This window comes from Barbus barbus (genome assembly GCF_936440315.1).
Source record: "Barbus barbus genome assembly, chromosome: 2".
Classification (NCBI taxonomy): Eukaryota; Metazoa; Chordata; class Actinopteri; order Cypriniformes; family Cyprinidae; genus Barbus; species Barbus barbus.
Window position 1 is genome coordinate 22,704,365 of NC_136730.1, and position 21,387 is coordinate 22,725,751.

General features: G+C 38.3%; 1 protein-coding gene across 1 annotated transcript; it reads right to left on the reverse strand.

Moving 5' to 3' along the window:
• Positions 1-225: 225 nt before the first annotated feature.
• Positions 226-19,999, reverse strand: LOC306880364 (HEAT repeat-containing protein 3-like). Its single transcript, XM_079433860.1, has 17 exons — positions 19,734-19,999; positions 19,561-19,623; positions 18,699-19,210; positions 18,234-18,406; positions 17,372-17,459; positions 15,867-15,970; positions 15,429-15,538; positions 12,398-12,538; positions 9,261-9,562; positions 8,453-8,543; positions 8,130-8,284; positions 5,628-5,710; positions 5,410-5,546; positions 4,919-5,007; positions 4,676-4,819; positions 1,107-1,283; positions 226-669 (listed from the first exon to the last, which is right to left on the reverse strand). Exons 3-17 carry the CDS (start codon positions 18,825-18,827, stop codon positions 556-558), a joined length of 2,037 nt encoding a protein of 678 aa, XP_079289986.1. The 5' UTR covers positions 18,828-19,210; positions 19,561-19,623; positions 19,734-19,999; the 3' UTR covers positions 226-555.
• Between the last annotated feature and the right edge of the window lie 1,388 nt (positions 20,000-21,387).

Below are 21,387 nucleotides of genomic sequence, written 5' to 3' on the forward strand. Positions count from 1 at the left end.
CCTAAAGCCCAAGATACACTGCACGATTTTAGGCTGTCGCAGACGAAAGACTGGCATCGTGAAGCAATCGCAGCGATTTCTGATTGGCCACGATTGCTTCACGATGCCAATCTTTTGTCTGGGACTGCCAAAAATCGTGCAGTGTGTTTAGGGCTTTACAGATGATCTCACTGAGGACAAGGGCAATTCTTACCAGAATATTCAGGGGGTAAAGGGGAATCTTATGAGACTTGATGACATTGTTTAATTAACTTACACTTTTCAGTTTAAATGCTGAAATCTGATGGCCAATAGAGTATACATTGTCAAAAACAGACACTACTGATTCATCCTAATACTTAACAACAAGAGACCATTATTATATGTTATGCTTTAATTAAAGCACTTATATATGTTTGGTTTTACAAACTTTTTTCCTTTTCTTAATTTCCGCACATAAACACTCTCACATTACAATAAAACCAAAAGAAAACCAGAGAGGAGTATGGACAGAAAATGCTAAATAAAACTAGGAGAGATGTTTACAGAGAATTTGTGCTACTGATCTCTGAAATCTCATTTTCTCGACAGGTTCTCCAAGTAGCTGATGAATCTCTTCAGGTTGATCCTTATGTTGTCCAGAACACAAAGCTGATCAGGGCTGTATTTTCCTTTGCCTTCTTTTCGCAGCTGTAGTGGAACAAAAGGCCAAACTGTGAAAAGCCTGCCATCTAAAGGCCTAAGAACATACTAGAATACAGACGATCTAGCAATGGCTGCGCTGTGAATGGTAAGACTGTGAATTTATAAAAGCAGCTTAAAAAGTACGTCACAGTTTTAAGTGGAACATTTTAGATCACCCAACCAAGACCGATCTGTTCAGCTGGATTTGAGTGCCCTTTTCTGTAGACAGTCTTTCTGTGAGACAATGCTTATGCATCAGATCTCAATCTCAGAGAAGATAAAAAATGTTTTGCTTCAACCTTAAGCTCAAGCCTGAACATGCATTTGGAGGTGTGAGATGTGGCATTAGAGTTTCTGATTTCATGTTACTGTTTGGGTGTGTGAATGTGATGCATGAGTGTGTTTGTATCTGTGGTAATATTTCTTGTTGGCTTTAAACAAACCTTAGCCCTAAACCCTGGCTGAAGTGCTTTAAGAGATGAAAGCAGGTTAATATTTTTTCCAGCTTTCTCTGCTTCATCGCCATCCGCAAACACATCGAAGAGGGCATCCAGTGCTTCCCCGCACACTACCAGGTTTGAGTCCTTCATTGCGATATTCAGTAATGCATTTCCAGTCAACTGCAAAAAGAGATCACAAAGTTCACAAATCTGTCTAAAGCCCGATTCGGACGGTAATTGTTTCTCATATGGACGTCTGTAAAAATGAATTTCAGTGATAAGAAACCTCAGTGATAAAACATGGATTCGGACAGTGATTTATTCACAGTGGAGGAGCGAGTTCTGTGATCCTGCGAACCCGAGAACGCGCTGCTCACGTGGCCAGTCACATGATTGTGTGCTGTAAATAAAATGAATTTTATTCTGGAATTTTATTATGTTTATAATACACATTTTAAAATTGTTTTGCATACCTGCCGCTGCCTTAATAAAGACCCATTTCGAATGTTTATGTGCTTTTCTTCTCTTTCTACTCTCACTCCTGTTGTGGAGCAGTTATGAAGTGTTGTTCTTTTAAATACTTTCCAGCATTTCAGAAATAAATATGTATGCAAATTACACCGAAGTACAACAGTTACCGTACGGTGTTCGGGAGTGTTAAAAAAGGGTTTAAACGCTGAATTTTGAATCGATTTCTTCTCGTAAACTCAGAGATTTGGATTCCGACGGATTACCACACAACCTTGGTGTTTGTCAAAAAACAGTAGGTAATTCGGCCGGGGATTTTTACGAGGGTGGTGAGAGAAAAACACAGACGTCCTGGATTCGGACGGCAATTAAATCATCAACTACCCCCTGTATATGGTGAAAATCACTTACGTCCCCCTGAGAAACAATTACCGTCCGAATCGAGCTTAAAGCTGTGTTAAGCCCTATTCGGACAGGACTAGTTTTACAGGGGGTCGTTAGAGAAATTTGTGTTTCACAGACGTACTTGGTGATTTTAATCCCGTCCGAATCTGCCATGTCTGTGTTTTTCTCAGACAACCTCTGTAATAATTCCAGAGCAAATTAACTACTGTTTTCAGCAAACTCAGTAATCCTCTGAGAAAACTAATCCAGTCCGAATGCGATGTCTGTAATTGCTGGTGAATTTTTTTCTCACAACGCGTTTCCTTGTGTGTTTTGGCCAACGTGAATTAACGTAGATGCTCTTACCGTGCGCACATTTGATATAATTGGCCAAGGGAAAAAAAAATCAAATCAAAATAAATAATAAAATCAAGAGCCAGATCACGTAAACTGTTAAGACTGGCTATTGTAATATCAGTGTCAGGTAAAATTATTTGCGTTCATTTCTGCACTCAATTGTATAATGTTTTAATTACATATGTACCTTTATGAAAAATAAACACGGATTTACTACAAATAAATAACTAAAGTAAAAGTAAAGTAACCACACATTAACATGGTTTTGCTATATTAGCCATTTAGCTTCACCATGGTATTTGTGTGATTATACTAATGGTAATCAATCCGAATGACTATACGCAATGCACGCATACAGAGTGCGTGATCTCTGAAACGCCCAGATGTCCAAAACAGACCCTCCCACCTCTGTAACAAACACGGCGATGTTAGTCCCGTCTGAACTGGTACATGAAAATCGCAGACGTCAGGTGATAAGAATCGAAACTCAAACGTAGTTTAGAAAATTAGTCCCGTCCGAATAGGGCTTTAGTGAGCAGTTCTCCTTTGCAGAGATAATCCATCCACCTCACAGGTGTGGCATATCAAGATGCAAGATCAAGGTGCCTTAGGCTGGCCACAATAAAAGGCCATTCTAAAATGTGCAGTTTTACTGTATTGGGGGTGGTCCAAAAACGAGTCAGTATCTGGTGTGACCACCATTTGACTCACACAGTGCAACATCTCCTTCGCATTCGAGTTGATCAGGTTGTTGTTTGTGGCCTGTGGAATGTTGGTCCACTCCTCATCAATGGCTGTGCGAAGTTGTTGGATATTGGCAGGAACTGGAACACGCTGTTGTATACACCGATTCAGAGAATCCCAAACATGCTCAATGGGTGACACGTCCGGTGAGTATGCTGGCCATGCAAGAACTGGGATGTTTTCAGCTTCCAGGAATTTTGTACAGATCCTTGAAACATGTGGCCGTGCATTATCATGCTGCAACATGAGGTGATGGTTGTGGATGAATGGCACAACAATGGGCCTCAGGATCTCGTCACAGTATCTCTGTGCATTCAAAATGCCATCAATAAAATGCACCCGTGTTTGTTGTCCGTAACATACGCCTGCCCATACCATAACCCCACCGCCACCATGGGCCATTTGATCCACAACGTTGACATCAGCAAACCACTCAACTACACAACGCCATACACGCTGTCTGCCATCTGCCCTGTACAGTGAAAACCGGGATTCATCCGTGAAGAGAACAAATCTCCAAAGTGCCAGACGCCATCGAATGTGAGCATTTGCCCACTCGAGTCGGTTACGACGACAAACTGCAGTCAGGTTGAGACCCCGATGAGGACGACAAGCATGCAAATGAGCTTCCCTGAGACAGTTTCTGACAGTTTGTGCAGAAATTCTTTGGTTATGCAAACCGATAATTGCAGCAGCTGTCCGGGTGGCTGGTCTCAACTGATCTTGGAGGTGAAGATGCTGGATGTGGAGGTCCTGGCTCGTTTCAGAGAATTTGGCAGTACATCCAACCGGCCTCACAACCGCTGCGGTTGTGAGGCCAGTTGGATGTACTGCCAAATTCTCTGAAACGCCTTTGGAGACGGCTTATGGTAGAGAAATTAACATTCAATTCACGGGCAACAGCTCTGGTGGACATTCCTGCAGTCAGCATGCCAATTGCACGCTCCCTCAAAACTTGCGACATCTGTGGCATTGTGCCGTGTGATAAAACTGCACATTTTAGAGTGGCCTTTTATTGTGGCCAGCCTAAGGCACACCTGTGCAATAATCATGCTGTCTAATCAGCATCTTGATATGCCACACCTGTGAGGTGGATGGATTATCTCTGCAAAGGAGAAGTGCTCACTAACACAGATTTAGACACAATTGTGAACAATATTTGAAATAGAAATAGGCTTTGTGTGTACATAGAAGAGTTTTAGATCTTTGAGTTCAGCTCATGAAAAATGGGGGCAAAAACAAAAATGTTGCGTTTATAATTTTGTTCAGTGTAATAAAAGTTAACAAAATACATTTTATTATACAATTAATTTGTAAATAAAATATTGCTATTATAGTATTGAGTCATAAAATATTACAGAATTTGATATAAATGTAACCACTTATAATTTAGTAAAATATAGATATATTCTAATATATAAAAAAGAATGAGAAAAACTAAAAAATTAACAGGTTTAATTAGGTCTAACATTACAAAATGAACATCAAAAAAATGTTGTCCCTTTTCTACAACGTAAAATACAATAATTTCTGAATGTTATATTTTTTGTGGTGCATAAAAAAAGGCACTATACATATGATTAATATTATTCTAACAATTCTGCCACAGTCAGTATTACCTGTAGAGTGTCTGCTGTGTTTTTCTCTTTGGCAAGAGAGCTTCCTGTGATACCGAGAATGGCCAGAGCATTAACTCTCACGCTGACCAGCTCACAGCTGGTGGCAGCCTCACAAAAACTCATTAGCTGGTTTGGAGTCATACACTGCAGGATAAAACCAATAAAACACATAAGTTAAAAATAACAAGTAAAGCTTGAAATAATGTATCAATACAGCAAAAAAAGAATGAATGTGGTTCTCACCTGAGGGATGTTTTTGGTAGCCATGATCTGTAATAGAGAGCGAAGAGCACTGGTCACAGCCTCCAGGAACTCCTCATCCTTTAATGCCTCTAGAAATTAATATACAATCATAGAAGATATTAATTTTGTTTTACACACAGTGGAAAAACACAAAAAAGGTGTAATCTATACGTAATATTGAAATAAAATCATTAAAAGCGCTTTTCATCAGAAAACTGACAGATTCTGCATAATGTCAGAGAGTTCCTTGATAATGCCATAAAAAAAAAATAATTTGATTTGTAATTATTTTTTATCAATGGATTTACTTGAACTATAGTTTAGCTTTCTATATACATATACATATATAAAGCTAAACTATAATTCAAGTTCAAGTAAATCCACAGTGCGCTACAAAATATCTGATCTATTTATCTTGTCTTCATAATCATTGGAAGACCAAATTGAAAGTGAAAATATCATCCAGCCCTATGCAATGGCAAGACATCTACCTGCTGAGCTGAAGACCAATGATGAGAGGTGCTGAGCAACTGCCTGTAGCCCTGAAGCACCACCAAGAGATTCTGTATCCATAGATGAAAGGATATTATGGAGACATGTCAATGCCCGACACTGCACCCGCTGCATCCTAGAAGAATCAAAGTCTATAAGATTTGGGTTTTCACAGCTCTGTATAAACACAACAAAACATCATGAATGTGTTTTTTACTTTTTCAAGAGGTATTTCCAGGTAGGATCCTTGCTACAGAGATCAAGGGCAGCAGCCCTAGGGAACTCTGCCTTCTTCAAGACCTGCAAGAAATCAATCAGTGAAGTGAATTCAGTACACACACTTCACTATGACACAGGTGTACAGTATGTATTACAAACAATACTTGATTATGTATTGAGTATTATTATTCCAATAGTGCACCTTTGACATACAGTCCCCTCCATGAGTATTGGAACAGTAAAGACAAAATTGCTCTGTTGACTGTGAAGTAAAGACATTTGCAAATATGATAAAAAAAAAAATGTATATGAGACAAAACTACAGAATGTCACATTTTATTATTAGCCATTTCAAAACATACATGTTTTACCAAATAAAAAGAACAGCACTTTTAGAGTTCATCCCACTCATTGATGTGAGCATAAGTATTGGGACAGTTGAACACAAGGCAGATATAAAAGCTATTATTTAGTAGCAGATCCCTTGCACACAATCACAGCAGTGAGTCTGTGACCCATAGACATCACCAGACTCTTGGTCTCATCCTTTCAAATACTTTTCCCAGCCTTTAATGCAGCCAATTCCAATTGTTGCTTGTTTTGGGGAGTTTCTGCCTTTACTCTCCTCTTCAGCTGGTGAAATTCATGTTCAATTGGATTTAAATCTGGAGATTGACTTGGGCAAGACTGACTAAAACGTTCCATGTCTTTGCACTTATAAATTCCTTGACTGAACTGGCAGGGTGTTCTGGGTCACTGTCCTGATGCAATATGAAGCACTTCCCAATGAATCTGGTGGCATTTTCTTGAATATTGGTAGGCAAGATGGTTTTGTACCCTTCCAAATTCATTCTGCTACTGTCATCATACATTAAGTCATCAGTAAAGTTGAGAGGGCCTGTTCCAGAAGCAGCCATCCATGCCCATGCCATGACATCACCTCCATCATGCTTTACAGATGAGGCTGTATGCTTGGGATCATTTGCAGTTCCCTTTTTTTCTCCACACTTTTGCTTTCCCATCACTTAGATAAAGGTTCATCTTTGTCTCATCGGTCCATAAACACAGTTCCAAAACTCTTCTGGCTCACCTTTGTGCTTTTTTGCAAACTCTAATCTTGCCTTTCTATTTTTGGTGCTGGTCAGAGGTTTGCATCTTGCTGTGTAGCATCTGTAATTCTGTCAAAGTCTCCTGAGGACAGTAGATTGTCAGAGCATCACCCCAGCTTTCTGGAAGTTGTTGGTGATTTTACAGACACGTCTTTTAGGGTTCATTTTCACAGATTTTATGATTTGTCTGTCATCAACTACTGTTGTTTTCTCAGCCGATCAGGTAGTTGTTGGTTGCTGGTGGTTTCCAAACTCTTGATTTCTCCATGCCCTTTGTTTTTGCTATAGCTATAATTGACTTCCTCTTTTCTTTTAGCATCCAAATTGCTTGCTTTTCTCTCAAAGTCAGCTCCCTCATCTTCATCCTGGTTTGTGTGCGTCATCATCGATTGCAGGATTCAGAATGCAGAAGTAATGGATATAACTGATACGACACATTCCCTGCTTCTAATATCTGAAGAATTAATGCAACAGGACACAGCTGATCACTTAGAAAGACCTGTGAGGCAACTGTTCCAATACTTTTGGAGGGCACTGTATCTTTGTGTATGAAGGGGTCATAGAATACATTTTTTATGAATTTTCTCTGAGGTCCACTAGCTTTTTCATCGAAAGCATTCATACTGTAATTCAGTTTTGTATGACAATTTTTCATCTTGTCTTTTACTCTTAGAATTATATTGGCTGTTTTTCCTACTTATTCTACAGACTAGAATATTATGCCATTTCATAATAATCCACTTGAAAACTTGATCATGTTAAGGCTGTCATTATATCACAACGCATGTGCTTCCCTTTGGTAAAATCATGCTTTAAAACACACAGACAAACAATTTAAAACAACTGTTTTGTGTTTTAATATATTTCAAAATGTAATATATTTTTGTGATGGCAAAACTGAATGTTTAGCAGTCATTACTCCAGACTTCATGATCCCTCAGAAATCATTCTAATATTTTTGCTGCTGGATAAACATTTCTCCTAATCAATATTGAAAACAGTTGTGCATGTTAATATTTTTGTGGAAACCATGATGCACTTTTGCAGGATTCTTTGATGAATCAAAATGTCAAAACAACAGCATGTATTTGAATTAAGAATCTTTTGTAACCCCAGATTTCTGAAAAGTAGTCTACTAACTCAGGATTATTTCATCAGCAAGCACAAGGCAAATCCTTCACAAGGCCTAACCCAGTGTCCTCATTTAACTGCCAAAATATGCCCATAACACTCCCATTTTAGACTGTTTTACAAAGATGCCAAAGTGACATGGAGTACAGCATGTGAGAATTGTGTTCTCCCCACTGAACAAGCAGGGTCTGTAACATCAGAATAATAATAAAAAAAACTGTGACACTACGTTTTGCTGACTATGTAATAATGTGTGTTACCTGTTGAGGTATGTTGTGGTTGAGCAGGATTGTGTGAAGTTCAGCAGACAGACAGAGAGGAGACAACAAGCTGGAATTAGTGTCTGACATCCCATCAGCACACATCTCGCTCTCATCGCTGCTGGACATCTCCTCCCACTCATCATCTGAGGGCTCTACACACACATACACACACACACACAGTCAATATCCCGTCACATTATCTCAGTCTCGTCTTCTCTGATACAAACACAGAAATCATTCCTCTAATTTCACACATTAGCAGGAAAATCCAGATGATGGTCAATAACAGTCTGGTCTTCCCTGCTTGACTATAAACTCACCATCAGAGCAGCACATGTTGACGATGATTTCCAGCGACGTCTGCTGTGCTGACAGCAGTGCTTTGGCCTCCCGCAACTCCAGTCTGTCTCTCTTAAAACCCACAGACATACAACAAAACCACAGAAGTAATTGTTTGGGTCATTTGTCATTTGGGTCAAACAGAAAATGAAATGATTAAGAGCATTCACAACAACATGGAGATTTTAAACATGGTTTGCTTTGGTTCCAGATGTAAACTGGGCCACAAATTAGAGGCTCTGGATCAAATCTCACCCTGAACTTTCAAAGAGGACAATGTTTAGGACACCCTATGGGTTCGTTAGACAGGAGCTCAGAGAGGTTACAGTAGCCCTGCACACTCATATGTAAGTGGGGACAGTCACTCTGTGTTTAGAGAGAGTGAGAACCATCTGGCTCTGAGGGATAGATGTGTCATCAGCTGGGCTGACATGGTTTGAAGGGGAAAGAGAAAGTGCAGGAGGTACGCCATAGCCTTCATGTCAAGTAGCATAGTGGAGACGGCCTTTAAAAATGCATCTACGATCTCCTTACGCACGTGAACCTATCATAAGTGGCTCATTTTTGTTTGTTGTTAATGTTTTTATATAAAGCACCCAAAAATTCTATCATAGTTTATTCACCATCATGTTGTTTCAAACCTAAATGACTGACTGTTTCAAACCTGAACAACATGAGAGTGAGTAAATAATCACAGAATTTGCTTTTTTCTTTAACACAAATCTTCACAAAATTTAAAATGTTCTAAAATGTGCAAAAAAAAAAATCACTTAATAGCTTTAAACTTACAGGCAACAGATCTGAGATGTCATTTTTTGTGTTTGACATTCGTCCATTAGGCTTTCTTCCATTCTTCTTCTCATCTCTCACGTCCTCCTCCATCTCATGACCTGCGGGCCGTTCGTCTGTATGATCGGACTCTGCTGCAGATGTGGTCTCTTTGGACAGACGGGCAGATTCCGCATGCCACAGCTCTGGGATGAGATCTCCTGCATCCAGACTGAGGTTGTGTGAGAGAGTGGTGGCCAGCACTGTCAACGTCTGAGACTGCTGTGCTGAAGACAGACCGCTCTTCAGATTCCATAAAGAGCCTGAACGACAGAGGAAAGACGAACAACATTCTTTACATTTAATTCAAATATTCAGTTAATCTCTATGACCCAATCACAAAGCATAATTGCTGTATTAATGATAAATTCACTCATTAATTATTAGCACTATATCAAGTCTTTGGAAATAGTACAAGTTCAATTAGCAAACTATAATTTCCTAGCTATATGAAGAGTTCATTTGCAAAAAAAGATAAGTCAGTTTTTAACAATTATCAAAAATCATGTTTTTTCATTGTGCTGCCGTGATTGGCCGATCACCACAAGCACGCGTTGGAAATGTAACGCCCCTTACCATAATCGCGAACTTCAGCTTTCAAGTTAGTTTTACCATCAGTTCAAGCCCGAAAGGGGAACAGAGTTGCATGACAAACACAGTGATGATGCTCGTATGTATTTGCACACAAGCCGCAGTTAAGACGATTTCTGACGGGCTGTACACGCCGCTGTGATGTGACCCTGTTCCACTCACACACATGCAAAACTCCGCATTTGAACAGTCAATAGCAAATACTTGAACTAATAACAAAACATACTTACAGTCGCTGATTCAGAAGCGCCAGATTGTCATAGCAAAGTCAGAATTGACACTTTTTTTTTTATAAATAGCCTTCATGCACAGCCAGCGTTGTACTCTACTAGGTTCACAAAACTGTCGTCCATAAAAGGCGTTGCACAATTTGAACATTTAGATTGTGCTGTTGTGTTGTAAACAAATCTTAACCAATGATTCCTAATTGCAACTATTTTCAGAAGAACAAATAAAGTGCTTTTGCTTTCGTATAGAAACACACAGCGTCTCCCTGACATGGCAGCATCAACACTACTGCGGTTACTGAAACCACGCCGTCTTTCTTTGCGTGAACATTTGGGTGGCATTATGCTAATATTTCCACATCGTGATGTAGACATGTGGGGGATTGTTTGAATGAGCCGTTTTAGGGGGGCGTGGACGAGTCTTAACTTTTATAAAGAATATCTCTTTGGGTTTGAGACTTTAGTCTTTGCAACTTTAGGGATCTCATCTATGCACACGAACAGCTTGTAACACTGCAAAGAGAAAGGAAAACTTGAAATCGCATCATATGACCCCTTTAATCTCAATCAAACTGCAGTTGGGTTACTTTGACAAGGTTAAAAAATAACATTAAAAAACAGCTAACTAACACAAAACAATAAAAACATGATAACAAAACATAATTTTTTTTTAAATTTGTAAAAATGGGAGTTAGGATTAACCCTAAACGTATATAAACTATATACATACATATATATACAGGTCCTTTTCAAAAAATTAGCATATTGTGATAAAGTTCATTATTTTCTGTAATGTACTGATAAACATTAGACTTTCATATATTTTAGATTCATTACAACACAACTGAAGTAGTTCAAGCCTTTTATTGTTTTAATATTGATGATTTTGGCATACAGCTCATGAAAACCCAAAATTCCTATCTCAAAAAACTAGCATATTTCATCCGACCAATAAAAGAAAAGTGTTTTTAATACAAAAAAAGTCAACCTTCAAATAATTATGTTCAGTTATGCACTCAATACTTGGTCGGGAATCCTTTTGCAGAAATGACTGCTTCAATGCGGCGTGGCATGGAGGCAATCAGCCTGTGGCACTGCTGAGGTGTTATGGAGGCCCAGGATGCTTCGATAGCGGCCTTAAGCTCATCCAGAGTGTTGGGTCTTGCGTCTCTCAACAATATCCCACAGATTCTCTATGGGGTTCAGGTCAGGAGAGTTGGCAGGCCAATTGAGCACAGTAATACCATGGTCAGTAAACCATTTACCAGTGGTTTTGGCACTGTGAGCAGGTGCCAGGTCGTGCTGAAAAATGAAATCTTCATCTCCATAAAGCTTTTCAGCAGATGGAAGCATGAAGTGCTCCAAAATCTCCTGATAGCTAGCTGCATTGACCCTGCCCTTGATAAAACACAGTGGACCAACACCAGCAGCTGACATGGAGTGTTTGTAATAACTTCCTTTTGCGATCACATGTGTATAGGCTACACTTTGGGCGGCCGCGGTACATTATAAAAGTAGCCCAAAAAAACGCAACTCATGGCTCTGTAATTTTCTCGTGACTGTACTTTCAAAATAGCCCAATTGTGTGGGAAAACCACGACCCTGGCAGCACTGGTTCGCTGTACCCTTATATCACATATGAGTATACATATCTCTCACGCACTGTTGCTCTCTCTCTCTCTCTCTCTCTCTCTCTCTCTCTCTCTGTGTGTTCGCTTCACTTTTGTCGAGCCCGGCGCCTTATAAATCACACAATCCCTGCGTCCCAATGTGCATACTATACACCCTATCTGCCCTAAATAGTATTGAAAATTACTAATATCACATAGAATTTAGGATGGATAGTGTGCACATCGGGACGCAGGCAATGATTTCCCTCCGTGCTGCGATGACAGCAAGAAGTTGGGGTCAAACCTTATCAAACGATTAATTTGCGTAAAAAAATATTAACGCGTTACAATTTTTAGATCACATGCGTTAGCACATTAATGTTGATAGCCCTAATAATTAATAAATAAATAAATATATATATATATATATATATATATATATATATATATATATATATATATATATATATATATATATATATATATATATATATATACACACACACACACACACATAATATATATACACATAATATATATACACATATAGATAGATAAATAGAGAGAGAGCGAGAGAGAGATGGTGGCATGTTGCAAACACATTTAAGGATGGATGTAGTAGATTTAGTAAATGTTTTTACTACACGACCTGTGTCATACGTTCTTTTACCTGTAGCCAGCGTTCGCAGTAGAGTGTATTCCATACTGGTGTGTGTGGACAACAGAATGTTTTCCAAGACCCCAAACACCGCTGCATTCACACTGCACACGAGCTCTGTGTTCTCTTCTGTTACGGTGTGCAAGCAGTGGGCTACACAGAAAAACAGACAAACAAACGAACAACAGCAATTACCACTAAATAGTGCCCAAATAAAGGAGTGTGAGGATGAAAAACATGGAGTATGAAAATCTATAAATAAATATCCACATGTCTATTTGGAAGGAATAAAAAAAATAAATTAATAGAAATCGGCGGGGGGTTTATATATACACAACCGTTTAAAAGCTTGGGAATGGTAATGTTTCTTTAATGATTTTGAAATAAGTATATTAACATTCTTACATTCTCCAAGGATTGGTGCATTTATTGGACTAAAAATATACAAAAAAGGTAAAGCTGCCAAATATAACAATCGGAAATGACTGTTTTCTATTTTAAAATACTTTAAGATGTAATTTATTGCAAAATTCAGGTAAAGCTGAATTTTCAGCATCAATACTCCAGTCTTCAGTGTCACGTGATCCTTCAATTATCATTCCCTGATTTGGTGCTCAAGAAACTAGGGCTGGGTATCAATTCAGATGTCCCGATTTGATTTCGATTCGCAAGCTCTCGATTAGATTCGATTCAATTGTTGATTCGATTCTCAATTTTTTGATTACATTCAGTGAATATAGTTTTAATACAAATGCTATTGATATTTCTAAATAATGAACAGTAAACATCAGTTTACAAATGGTGAATTAATAAAAAGAAATTAAAAGCCACAAGCCTGTATTTTAAACCTATTCTTTTTTGTATAGGGTCCTTATTTAAACAATAATAGGGCCCTATCAAATATTCTTAATTTTTCTGGTAATCAGATGAAGGTATAAAACATTAATTTCATTTATCCTAATCAAATGAAAATTAAACCGTTTTAAATTAAACAAAGTGCAGCACAACAGAGGTTTACTGTTAAAATTAAAAAGAAAGCAAATGTGATTATTCCTTTAAAAATAAAGATTTATTAATATTTAGTAGTAGCGTTGTTGTTACATTGAGTCTTAAGACTGCTAAATAGTAATATATTTCTGACAGTTTCTTCACATTAAATTAAACTTTTACTTTGAAGGGTTGCCGTGAGGAATTTGCAGCTGCTGTGTATGTGATATGATGGCAAATTAAATGGTAAAATGTTAATGAAATGACTCTCAGAGCAGCTGGTATGATGATATTTGTGTGTTCATACATCATAGAGAGACGGCAGAAGCTTAAAACACCACGAGCATCGTCTGCGCTTTAGTTTGTGTATAGTAAACCAAACAGTGCGTGGCACCATCAGCCATTCATTCATTGTGGAAATCAGGGCGCCCTGATCAACCAATCAGAATTGAGATATAACTTTTCAGGAAATATCTGTTTTAGGCTTACGATCAGGGTTCAGTGCTTCAACAAAAGATGTTGATCCAGGAACATGTCTTACTTGGCAAAATGTGTGATGTCAAATGCTTCGTAGTATTACTATAGAACAGGGATGGGCAACTTCGGTCCTGGAGGGCCACTGTCCTGCAGAGTTTAGCTCCAACCCTAATCAAACACACCTGCCTGTAGCTTTAGTGATCTTGAAGACCTTGATTAGCTGGTTCAGGTGTGTTTGATTAGGGTTGGAGCTAAACTCTGCAGGACAGTGGCCCTCCAGGACCGAAGTTGCCCATCCCTGCTATAGAATCTTACCTGAGCATTAATAAGAGGGTGACATCTAGTGGAGAAGACTAATGATAAGATTCACATTAATCAGATCGTGTTTAAAAGGTGCCATAGAATGCATTGAAACAGTATTTTTAAATTGTTCTCTGATGTCTACATAGAAGGTATGTGGCTTAGGTAAGGGCAAAAAATCTCCAGAGACGAATTTACATGTCCATTTACAACCCTAGGATTTCTCCCTAGAATGAAACGGTCTGTTATTGGCTTATTTGACAGGGTCATGAATAATAATGAGCTCTGCTCTGATTGGCTGTTTCACAGTGCTGCTAAATGTTGAGCTCTGCTCTGATTGGCTGTTTCACAGTACAGCTCATCAGCAAGAAGGAAGCACGGAGGAAAATATATATTTAAATACTTTCTCTCGCAGTTATATCGCCGGGTAATTATACTGTATATAAAACGCGGGCATCAGGGAGCCGTTATTAATACGCGAGGCATTGAAACTGCTTTTGAGCGATAGTTTCACTTTCAAGAGACGTGATCGCACAAACTATGTTTAAACTATGAAGCGGCAGCACTTACCACACATTTCACAAGATCAGATGCTTGTCAGTGGTGCTCAGCATCTGTAAATCATTCGCCATCATCCTCATCTCTCCTTACTCTGTTTATGTGGAAAGTGAAATCTTATGTACTGTAACAGGCTACAACTAGCAAGGAGCTAACCATGTCCCTTTAGTGGCTCGCGTTAATTTAGTAGAACGCGTTATTTGCTTTCCGTGCCTTTCTGAATAAAGACACCAACCCATCCCTGCACTTCACATCCCCTGCACAGCCTGGAACATAACATTTATTGCCATGGTCTGCCATTTCCGCTGTTGTCCGCGCTTGTTTATTTACAATACCTGCAGAACTTCTAATGATTCGGTTGGCCTAGAACAAGGGCGGGTTTATGCAAATGTTGGGGGCGTAGTGATCCCAACTGTTGCGTCATAGTCAGTGTTGTGTTCTGATTCGCCTGTTTTTTAGTGGTCTTTTTTAATCACGAGATTTACATATGAAGGAGAAAACTATGTACAGAACTGTTATTATTTAACTATACCAAGGTAAAGACAGTTTTTCATTCTATGGCACCTTTAAATGTTTGCTGAAATAAATACTGGTCTTTATCATTTTGATCAATTTCATGCATCCTTGTTAAATAAGCATTTCCTTTAAAAAATTAAAAACTTGCTGACCCCAAACATATGAATGGTAGTGTATATATGTGTTAGTCTATAACTAGTGCCACCTGCTGATATTGCCAGCTCCATATTCTGAGGGTGTCTCTGTAGACAGAGTAGAAGAACATCTAGAAGTCCAGTCTTGTTAAACACTGACACAGCTGTGCTGCTGCTCTCACTAAACATTCACAGAAAAACAGACAGAAAAAACAGATCATACAAGACATATAACCATGTCATCTGATTGAGCACATTTTGACAGTTTAAAACAACTCTTCAAACCTTGTTTTTGATGACTGTTTTTAATGCGATAACTGATTAGTCTCATATTTTAGCCTAATCTTCATCCTGCAAACTAGTCGCTAAATATAAAGCATGATAATGTGCTGTCAAGTGTTCACAGGAAACACTTAAGACACTCAAAGGCATTTGGAACATTTGTTAACACACTTAATCGCTAATTGGGTTTCCCAGCGACCCTGAAGTCAGTTTGAGTTCAATCTTACCAGAGGTTCCAAAGTAAGTTTACAGCCTCATTGGCGACATCTTCCAAAGTGTGTTTCTGTCCTTTCACAGTAGGAGAGGAGCTCACATCAAAGCCAGAACAGCACTGCTCTCCACAAACACACACAAGAGACACTTGTCAAAAAAAGCTTTCACATTTTTCCTCTCTCACTATGGGTGGGCGATATGGCGAAAATATCATATCACATATGAATTTTTTCAGGCAGGAAAAAAAAAATCATGATCCAACAATCCTGTTGTTTTTTAAGACTATTTGCAAGTGAATTAGAACTATAGCCATGCTAATTTAACTGGACTGACTAAAAATATCCTTCAGAGTCATTCTGTGTCAACTCAACCAGAGGTCCCGGTCTCAAATTTTTGATTTTGCAAATATATTTTTTCTGAAGAAAGCCAGACTTGTATAGTGATGAAAGCTAAAATATTAAATGTCATGGATGAATATCTACCACGTAATCCACTATTTTGTAGAGAGGGGGTTAAAATTGGAAAAATGGCAATTTTCACCTGAGATTCAGAGCCAAATTACAAGGGGCTAAAAATGGCTTCAGAAAGATGGCAGCGTCACAATGTTACTTTTACACAGAGATTGGTAGACCTGTTAGTAAAATATGTTGACTTTAGCAATCTTTGTTTACCTGATATGCCATTTTGACCCCCCTCTACAAAATATTGGATTACTTAGTAAATATTAACTCATGACATTTAATATTTAAGCTATCATCACTATACATGTTTATCTTTCTTCAGAAAATAGTTTAGCAAAATCAAAAATTTGAGCCGGGAAAATCTCTGAAATTTGGTTGATTTGACACAGAATGACCTTCCATCAATGCAATAAAAACTGTTTTAAGGGGTGGTCACACTACACACTACACAATTCATCCCATTGACTTCCATTCACATGCATTCAAATGCTGGAGTCCAGAAGCACAAAATCATGTGGAGTTGTTTCACATTTCACTTTATTCCAAACTGAACTCTGCCTTGCAAATTCATATCAATGAATACCAATTAAGACCGATAAATGATTAATGGATCACAGCATGAGCTGAAATTAAAAACACAAACTTTAAAGCAACAGGTTTGCAGTGTTACAGAAAAGTGTTCAGAGTATATTTGAAGAGTTCCAATGCAAAAGCCTTTCACTTCAAATGCCCAAAAATCCCAGCCTCAACCCATTCAGAAGTACCAGTACTTACATAGAAACCTGTACATAGTAGCCAGAAAGAAATGCTAATTTTAAAGAAAAATGTCAGACATACTTAGAGGCTTTTGCATCTGAACTCTTCATTTGTACATTTTGGATTTATTATTATTAGTTAGGTTGAATTTATGTTTTTAAAGCACCACAGAGCATGACGAGATATTTTGTGCTCAAAGTCTAGTGTGACCTCCCCTTTAATCATTTTTCAAATGTTGAAAAAATCAAGTTAAAGACTCATGCCAATAAAGCTTTTGAATTGAATTGATCCAGCACTCGTACCTCCCTCAGGAGAGCAGACAGAGGCGTCAGAGCATCCTGTCTCACCATGTCCTCACACACTTCAGGTCCTCCGCAGGCGCTAAGATTCCTGCAGCACACACACGGATGAAAATTAAGGGTCATTTTATGAAATAAACCCTTAAACAGAAGGGTCTCATATCAGAGAGCTGTGAAATAATGACAGCAAAAATGCCAAGCTGTTCATTAGACAAACTAGTCCAGAGGGAAATAATGACATTAAAATGTAAAAATCCATATGAAGCTGTTGTTTTATTCCAGCGCCTCATCGCGTCCGAAATACGTTTAGCTTTTTCACGCTCAGTGTGGAAAGGCCTTTACGGCGTAGGTCCGACACAGAAGTATAAATTGGGCTTTATACGGAAAAATCACATCCCTGCTAATTGATTTACCAAATGTAAGAATTTAACCCAAAAAAAGCACACTTTTAGTAAAAATAGCTTTATAAAAGGCAAAAAAATGCCCATAAAAGGTAAAAATCTATTTAAACTTATTGGAAAATATTAATTTCTATCATTGCTGTGAACTGACCACCACACAGAATATGAAGAACATCAAAAACTTTAAGAGTCAGATGTCTACAGCAGTCCTTATGATACCAGCTCAATAACACTCGGCAAAATATATTATAATTACCTTATCGAGAAAAAAACTGAAAATATAGAGAATACAAGATATTTTCTGTCAACATTGCACACCCCTAACAATTACTGCTTATCTATGAAATAAATGCAGAGTCTGTGTGACAGAGTTTCTGTGTGTTTGTAATTGCCTTGGAGGTTGGATATCTCCTACAGCTCAGGTTAACTATCTCAGTGTCATCTGAGAGTGTGTGTGTGTGTACCTGAGTGCTCCAGCAGCAGTCTCTCTGACCGCCAGGCTGCGGTCCAGCAGTAAAGGTCCTATTTTCCTGACTGCATCTCTCTGGAGGAATCCTGGGATCGTCTGACTCTGCTGTACAACACGAGAGATACTGGCGCACGCGTACTCGCGCACATCAGCTGATGGACTCTGCAACTAAACACACACACATACAGAAGGACAGTCACGTGCTAATAGAGATGTATTTGAACCCCTTTTTGGAAGACAGGCTGGTTCAGAGTTGAAGATCTGAATCCCGGGTCTGCTGACTCGCTTCATTTATTCATCATGCCAAAGTCCCATCAATGAAAGGGCTAACACAAACATTACACACGCCACATTTAGCTGTTACGCCAATATTGTTTTTAGCTCAGTATTTTCAGATATTCAGATTCATAAACATAATTTACTACAAGTCTGTGGAGTTGTCACAGCGGTGTCAGCTTACTTTATCGAGCAGCTCCGCCGCCGGAGAGTCTTCATCTTCTGATTCTTCAGCCTGTTTCACAGGAGTGGCTGAAAGACCATCGGGAGAAAACGATGGCCGTTTGAATTTGTTGTTTTTAGTCTTTCCCATGTTTTTAATGTGTCTGGACTGCACTTGAAGTTAAATACCAATTCCGATCGTTTATAAAAACTCCGGCAGACTCACAACACTAGCGACCATGTGGACGTTAGCCACTGCCGTAAAGCGTGAGAGACAGTCGTAATAAAAGTGTCGTCGAAAGAATGGGAGCGCCATCCTGTGGGTCCAAAAATACACTGCATTTGAATGCGGGTCTGATCGAATGCGGGGAGGCTGCAGACCTGGAGCAGGCAGTAGAGGTCTTCGGGTTCGGGTCTATATTTTAAATGGTCAGCCGGGTCGGGTCCCAATCTATTACTTCGGGTCCTGATCTTCAGTGTATATCAGCAAAAAAAGTGTAAAGCCACTTTGAATTCTTTTGGCCACTGCCTTGCCTTTCAAAAGAAAGAAAACATTTTAATTTGCTGACCCCCCCAATACGACAACTCTAGTTACTGACAATAAACAGGCAGATTCATAATTAAAATGTTTTAATTTCATTTAAACTGTTTGGATGTTGGTTATCAAGAATAGAAATGTAAGTATTTCCATGTGGGAATTTTACTAAGGTGATTATGAAAACAATGACAAGGCATGATTGATTGATGCCTTATGACTATGCTGATGATTTATTGCATTTTTCATCTGTGCTGTGTTGCCTCGGTTTGGTCAGTTATTTCCATTGGCAAGAAAGACTTCAAGAAAGAAACAACAAACTGAGATGTTCAGAATCTAGTACACATACCCCTCTGTCTCAAACTGCTCAATAAGACAGACACCGCCACTCCTTGATAGCAGGAATGTCAAACTAACAGAAATTGAAATGTTACAGGATTAGTATTCAGATCTTATTGTTAGAAGTAATAAAGTACAACAACTTTATAGCAACCTTTTAATGAAGAAAATAGAAAAGCTCACCTGAGGGAAATTGAATGGAGTGTTCAGCCCGGTGTAGAGGGTCAATGTTATATGCCATAGGAACGTGGCAATCGTCTCTTAGCTGTGGACCTAAAGATGTCTCTGTGCTGGTCATCTCCAAAACCAGGCTTTGATTACCAGGGGCGTAGCCATCATTTCAAAAGTGGGGGGGGGCGGAATGTCTAGTGTTATACCTGTTTTTTTTTCAGTTAAACCTTGTCTAATTGACAGGTTTTATTTTTAATCATACCTTTTTGCTTAATATGCTTTATTATTATATTATTATATATGATTATAAAACAGAAGGAAAGAAAGAGAGAAAAAAGAAAAAGAAAGAAAGAAATACAACAGCTTGTCACTGGGACAGTACCCTTAAAAGGACATCTTTGTACCTTATTTACCCCAAAAAGTTTCATAGTTGTACATTAGATTCAAGATTTTTATTCGTCACATACACCATTATACAGAGTATAACAAGCAGTGAAATATAAGTCAAATGGTACAAAAGTCATTCCGTTTCATATTGGTATTCTAAGGTACTTATGAGCACCTTTTTGAGTACAAGTTACAAAGATGTCCTCATAAGGGTACTATTGTTTACATATTTCAGATTGTATTTTATGTGTGTTGTATGTACAGTACATGGCACACAGTAATGGATACTTGCACATTCACATACTCCTTTATTCTGTTCTGTTCTGTTCTATTATACATTAGTCTGATTAGTCTGTTAAAATAAATATCTTATCATAGACAATGCTCTAAATAATCTTTACCTCTGAAGCCTCACTGAAACTTTCTGCCTCATTCACTCTCAACTCTGAATTCACTTCTGCCTCTGTCTACAGCAAATAAAGTAGTGTTTGAAACATGTACATACAGGGAATAGTGACATACAGAAGAAAATAACACATTAAGTACACTGCTGGACAATAACCAATCATTTGTATCCTAAATTATTTTTAACACTTTAGAATGATAAACACATATTCACTACTAACTATGACTTTTACTTCAATAAACTCCTCATTTACTGCTTATTAATAGCTTGTAAGGTAGTCGTTGTAGTTCTTAAGTTTAGGATTATGGGATGCAGAATATGGTCATGAAGAATACAGAATTAATATGTGCTTAAGTACTAATGAACAACCAATATGCAAGCTAATAATTACATACTGTAGTTAAAAATGATAGCTGAGAAGTTGTTCATCATACTAATGTTATTTTTTATTTTTCTATATTTGACTAATTATTTTCTATGATTGGTCCATATATAATCCTACAAACGCGTGTGTATTAATAGATTTTATACAATGTAAAAACAGCCAGGTACGGTGGTCGTGAGAGCTCAACGCGCTGCAACTTCAGAAAACACATGCAAATAGACAAAACACCAGCAAATCAAGAAAACATCATCATTTTGACAACACATGCGCTGCAAATGCTCACAACACATGCAAATTAATAAACGCTGCAAATGCTCACAACACATGCAAATTGAGAAACGCTGCAAATGCTCACAACACATGCAAATTGAGAAACGCTGCAAATGCTCACAACATATGCAAATTGAGAAACGCTGCAAATCCTCACAACACATGCAAATTGAGAAACGCTGCAAATGCTCACAACACATGCAAATTGAGAAACGCTG

Excerpts from the sequence above, each read along its gene's own strand:
- LOC306880364 (XM_079433860.1), bottom strand. The coding sequence starts at position 18,827 with ATGGGAAAGACTAAAAACAACAAATTCAAACGGCCATCGTTTTCTCCC. Across the intron at positions 8,285-8,452 it reads CAACATGTGCTGCTCTGATG|AGCCCTCAGATGATGAGTGG; the intron begins GTGAGTTTATAG and ends ATGTGTGTGTAG. Across the intron at positions 670-1,106 it reads AGCCAGGGTTTAGGGCTAAG|CTGCGAAAAGAAGGCAAAGG; the intron begins GTTTGTTTAAAG and ends GTTCCACTACAG.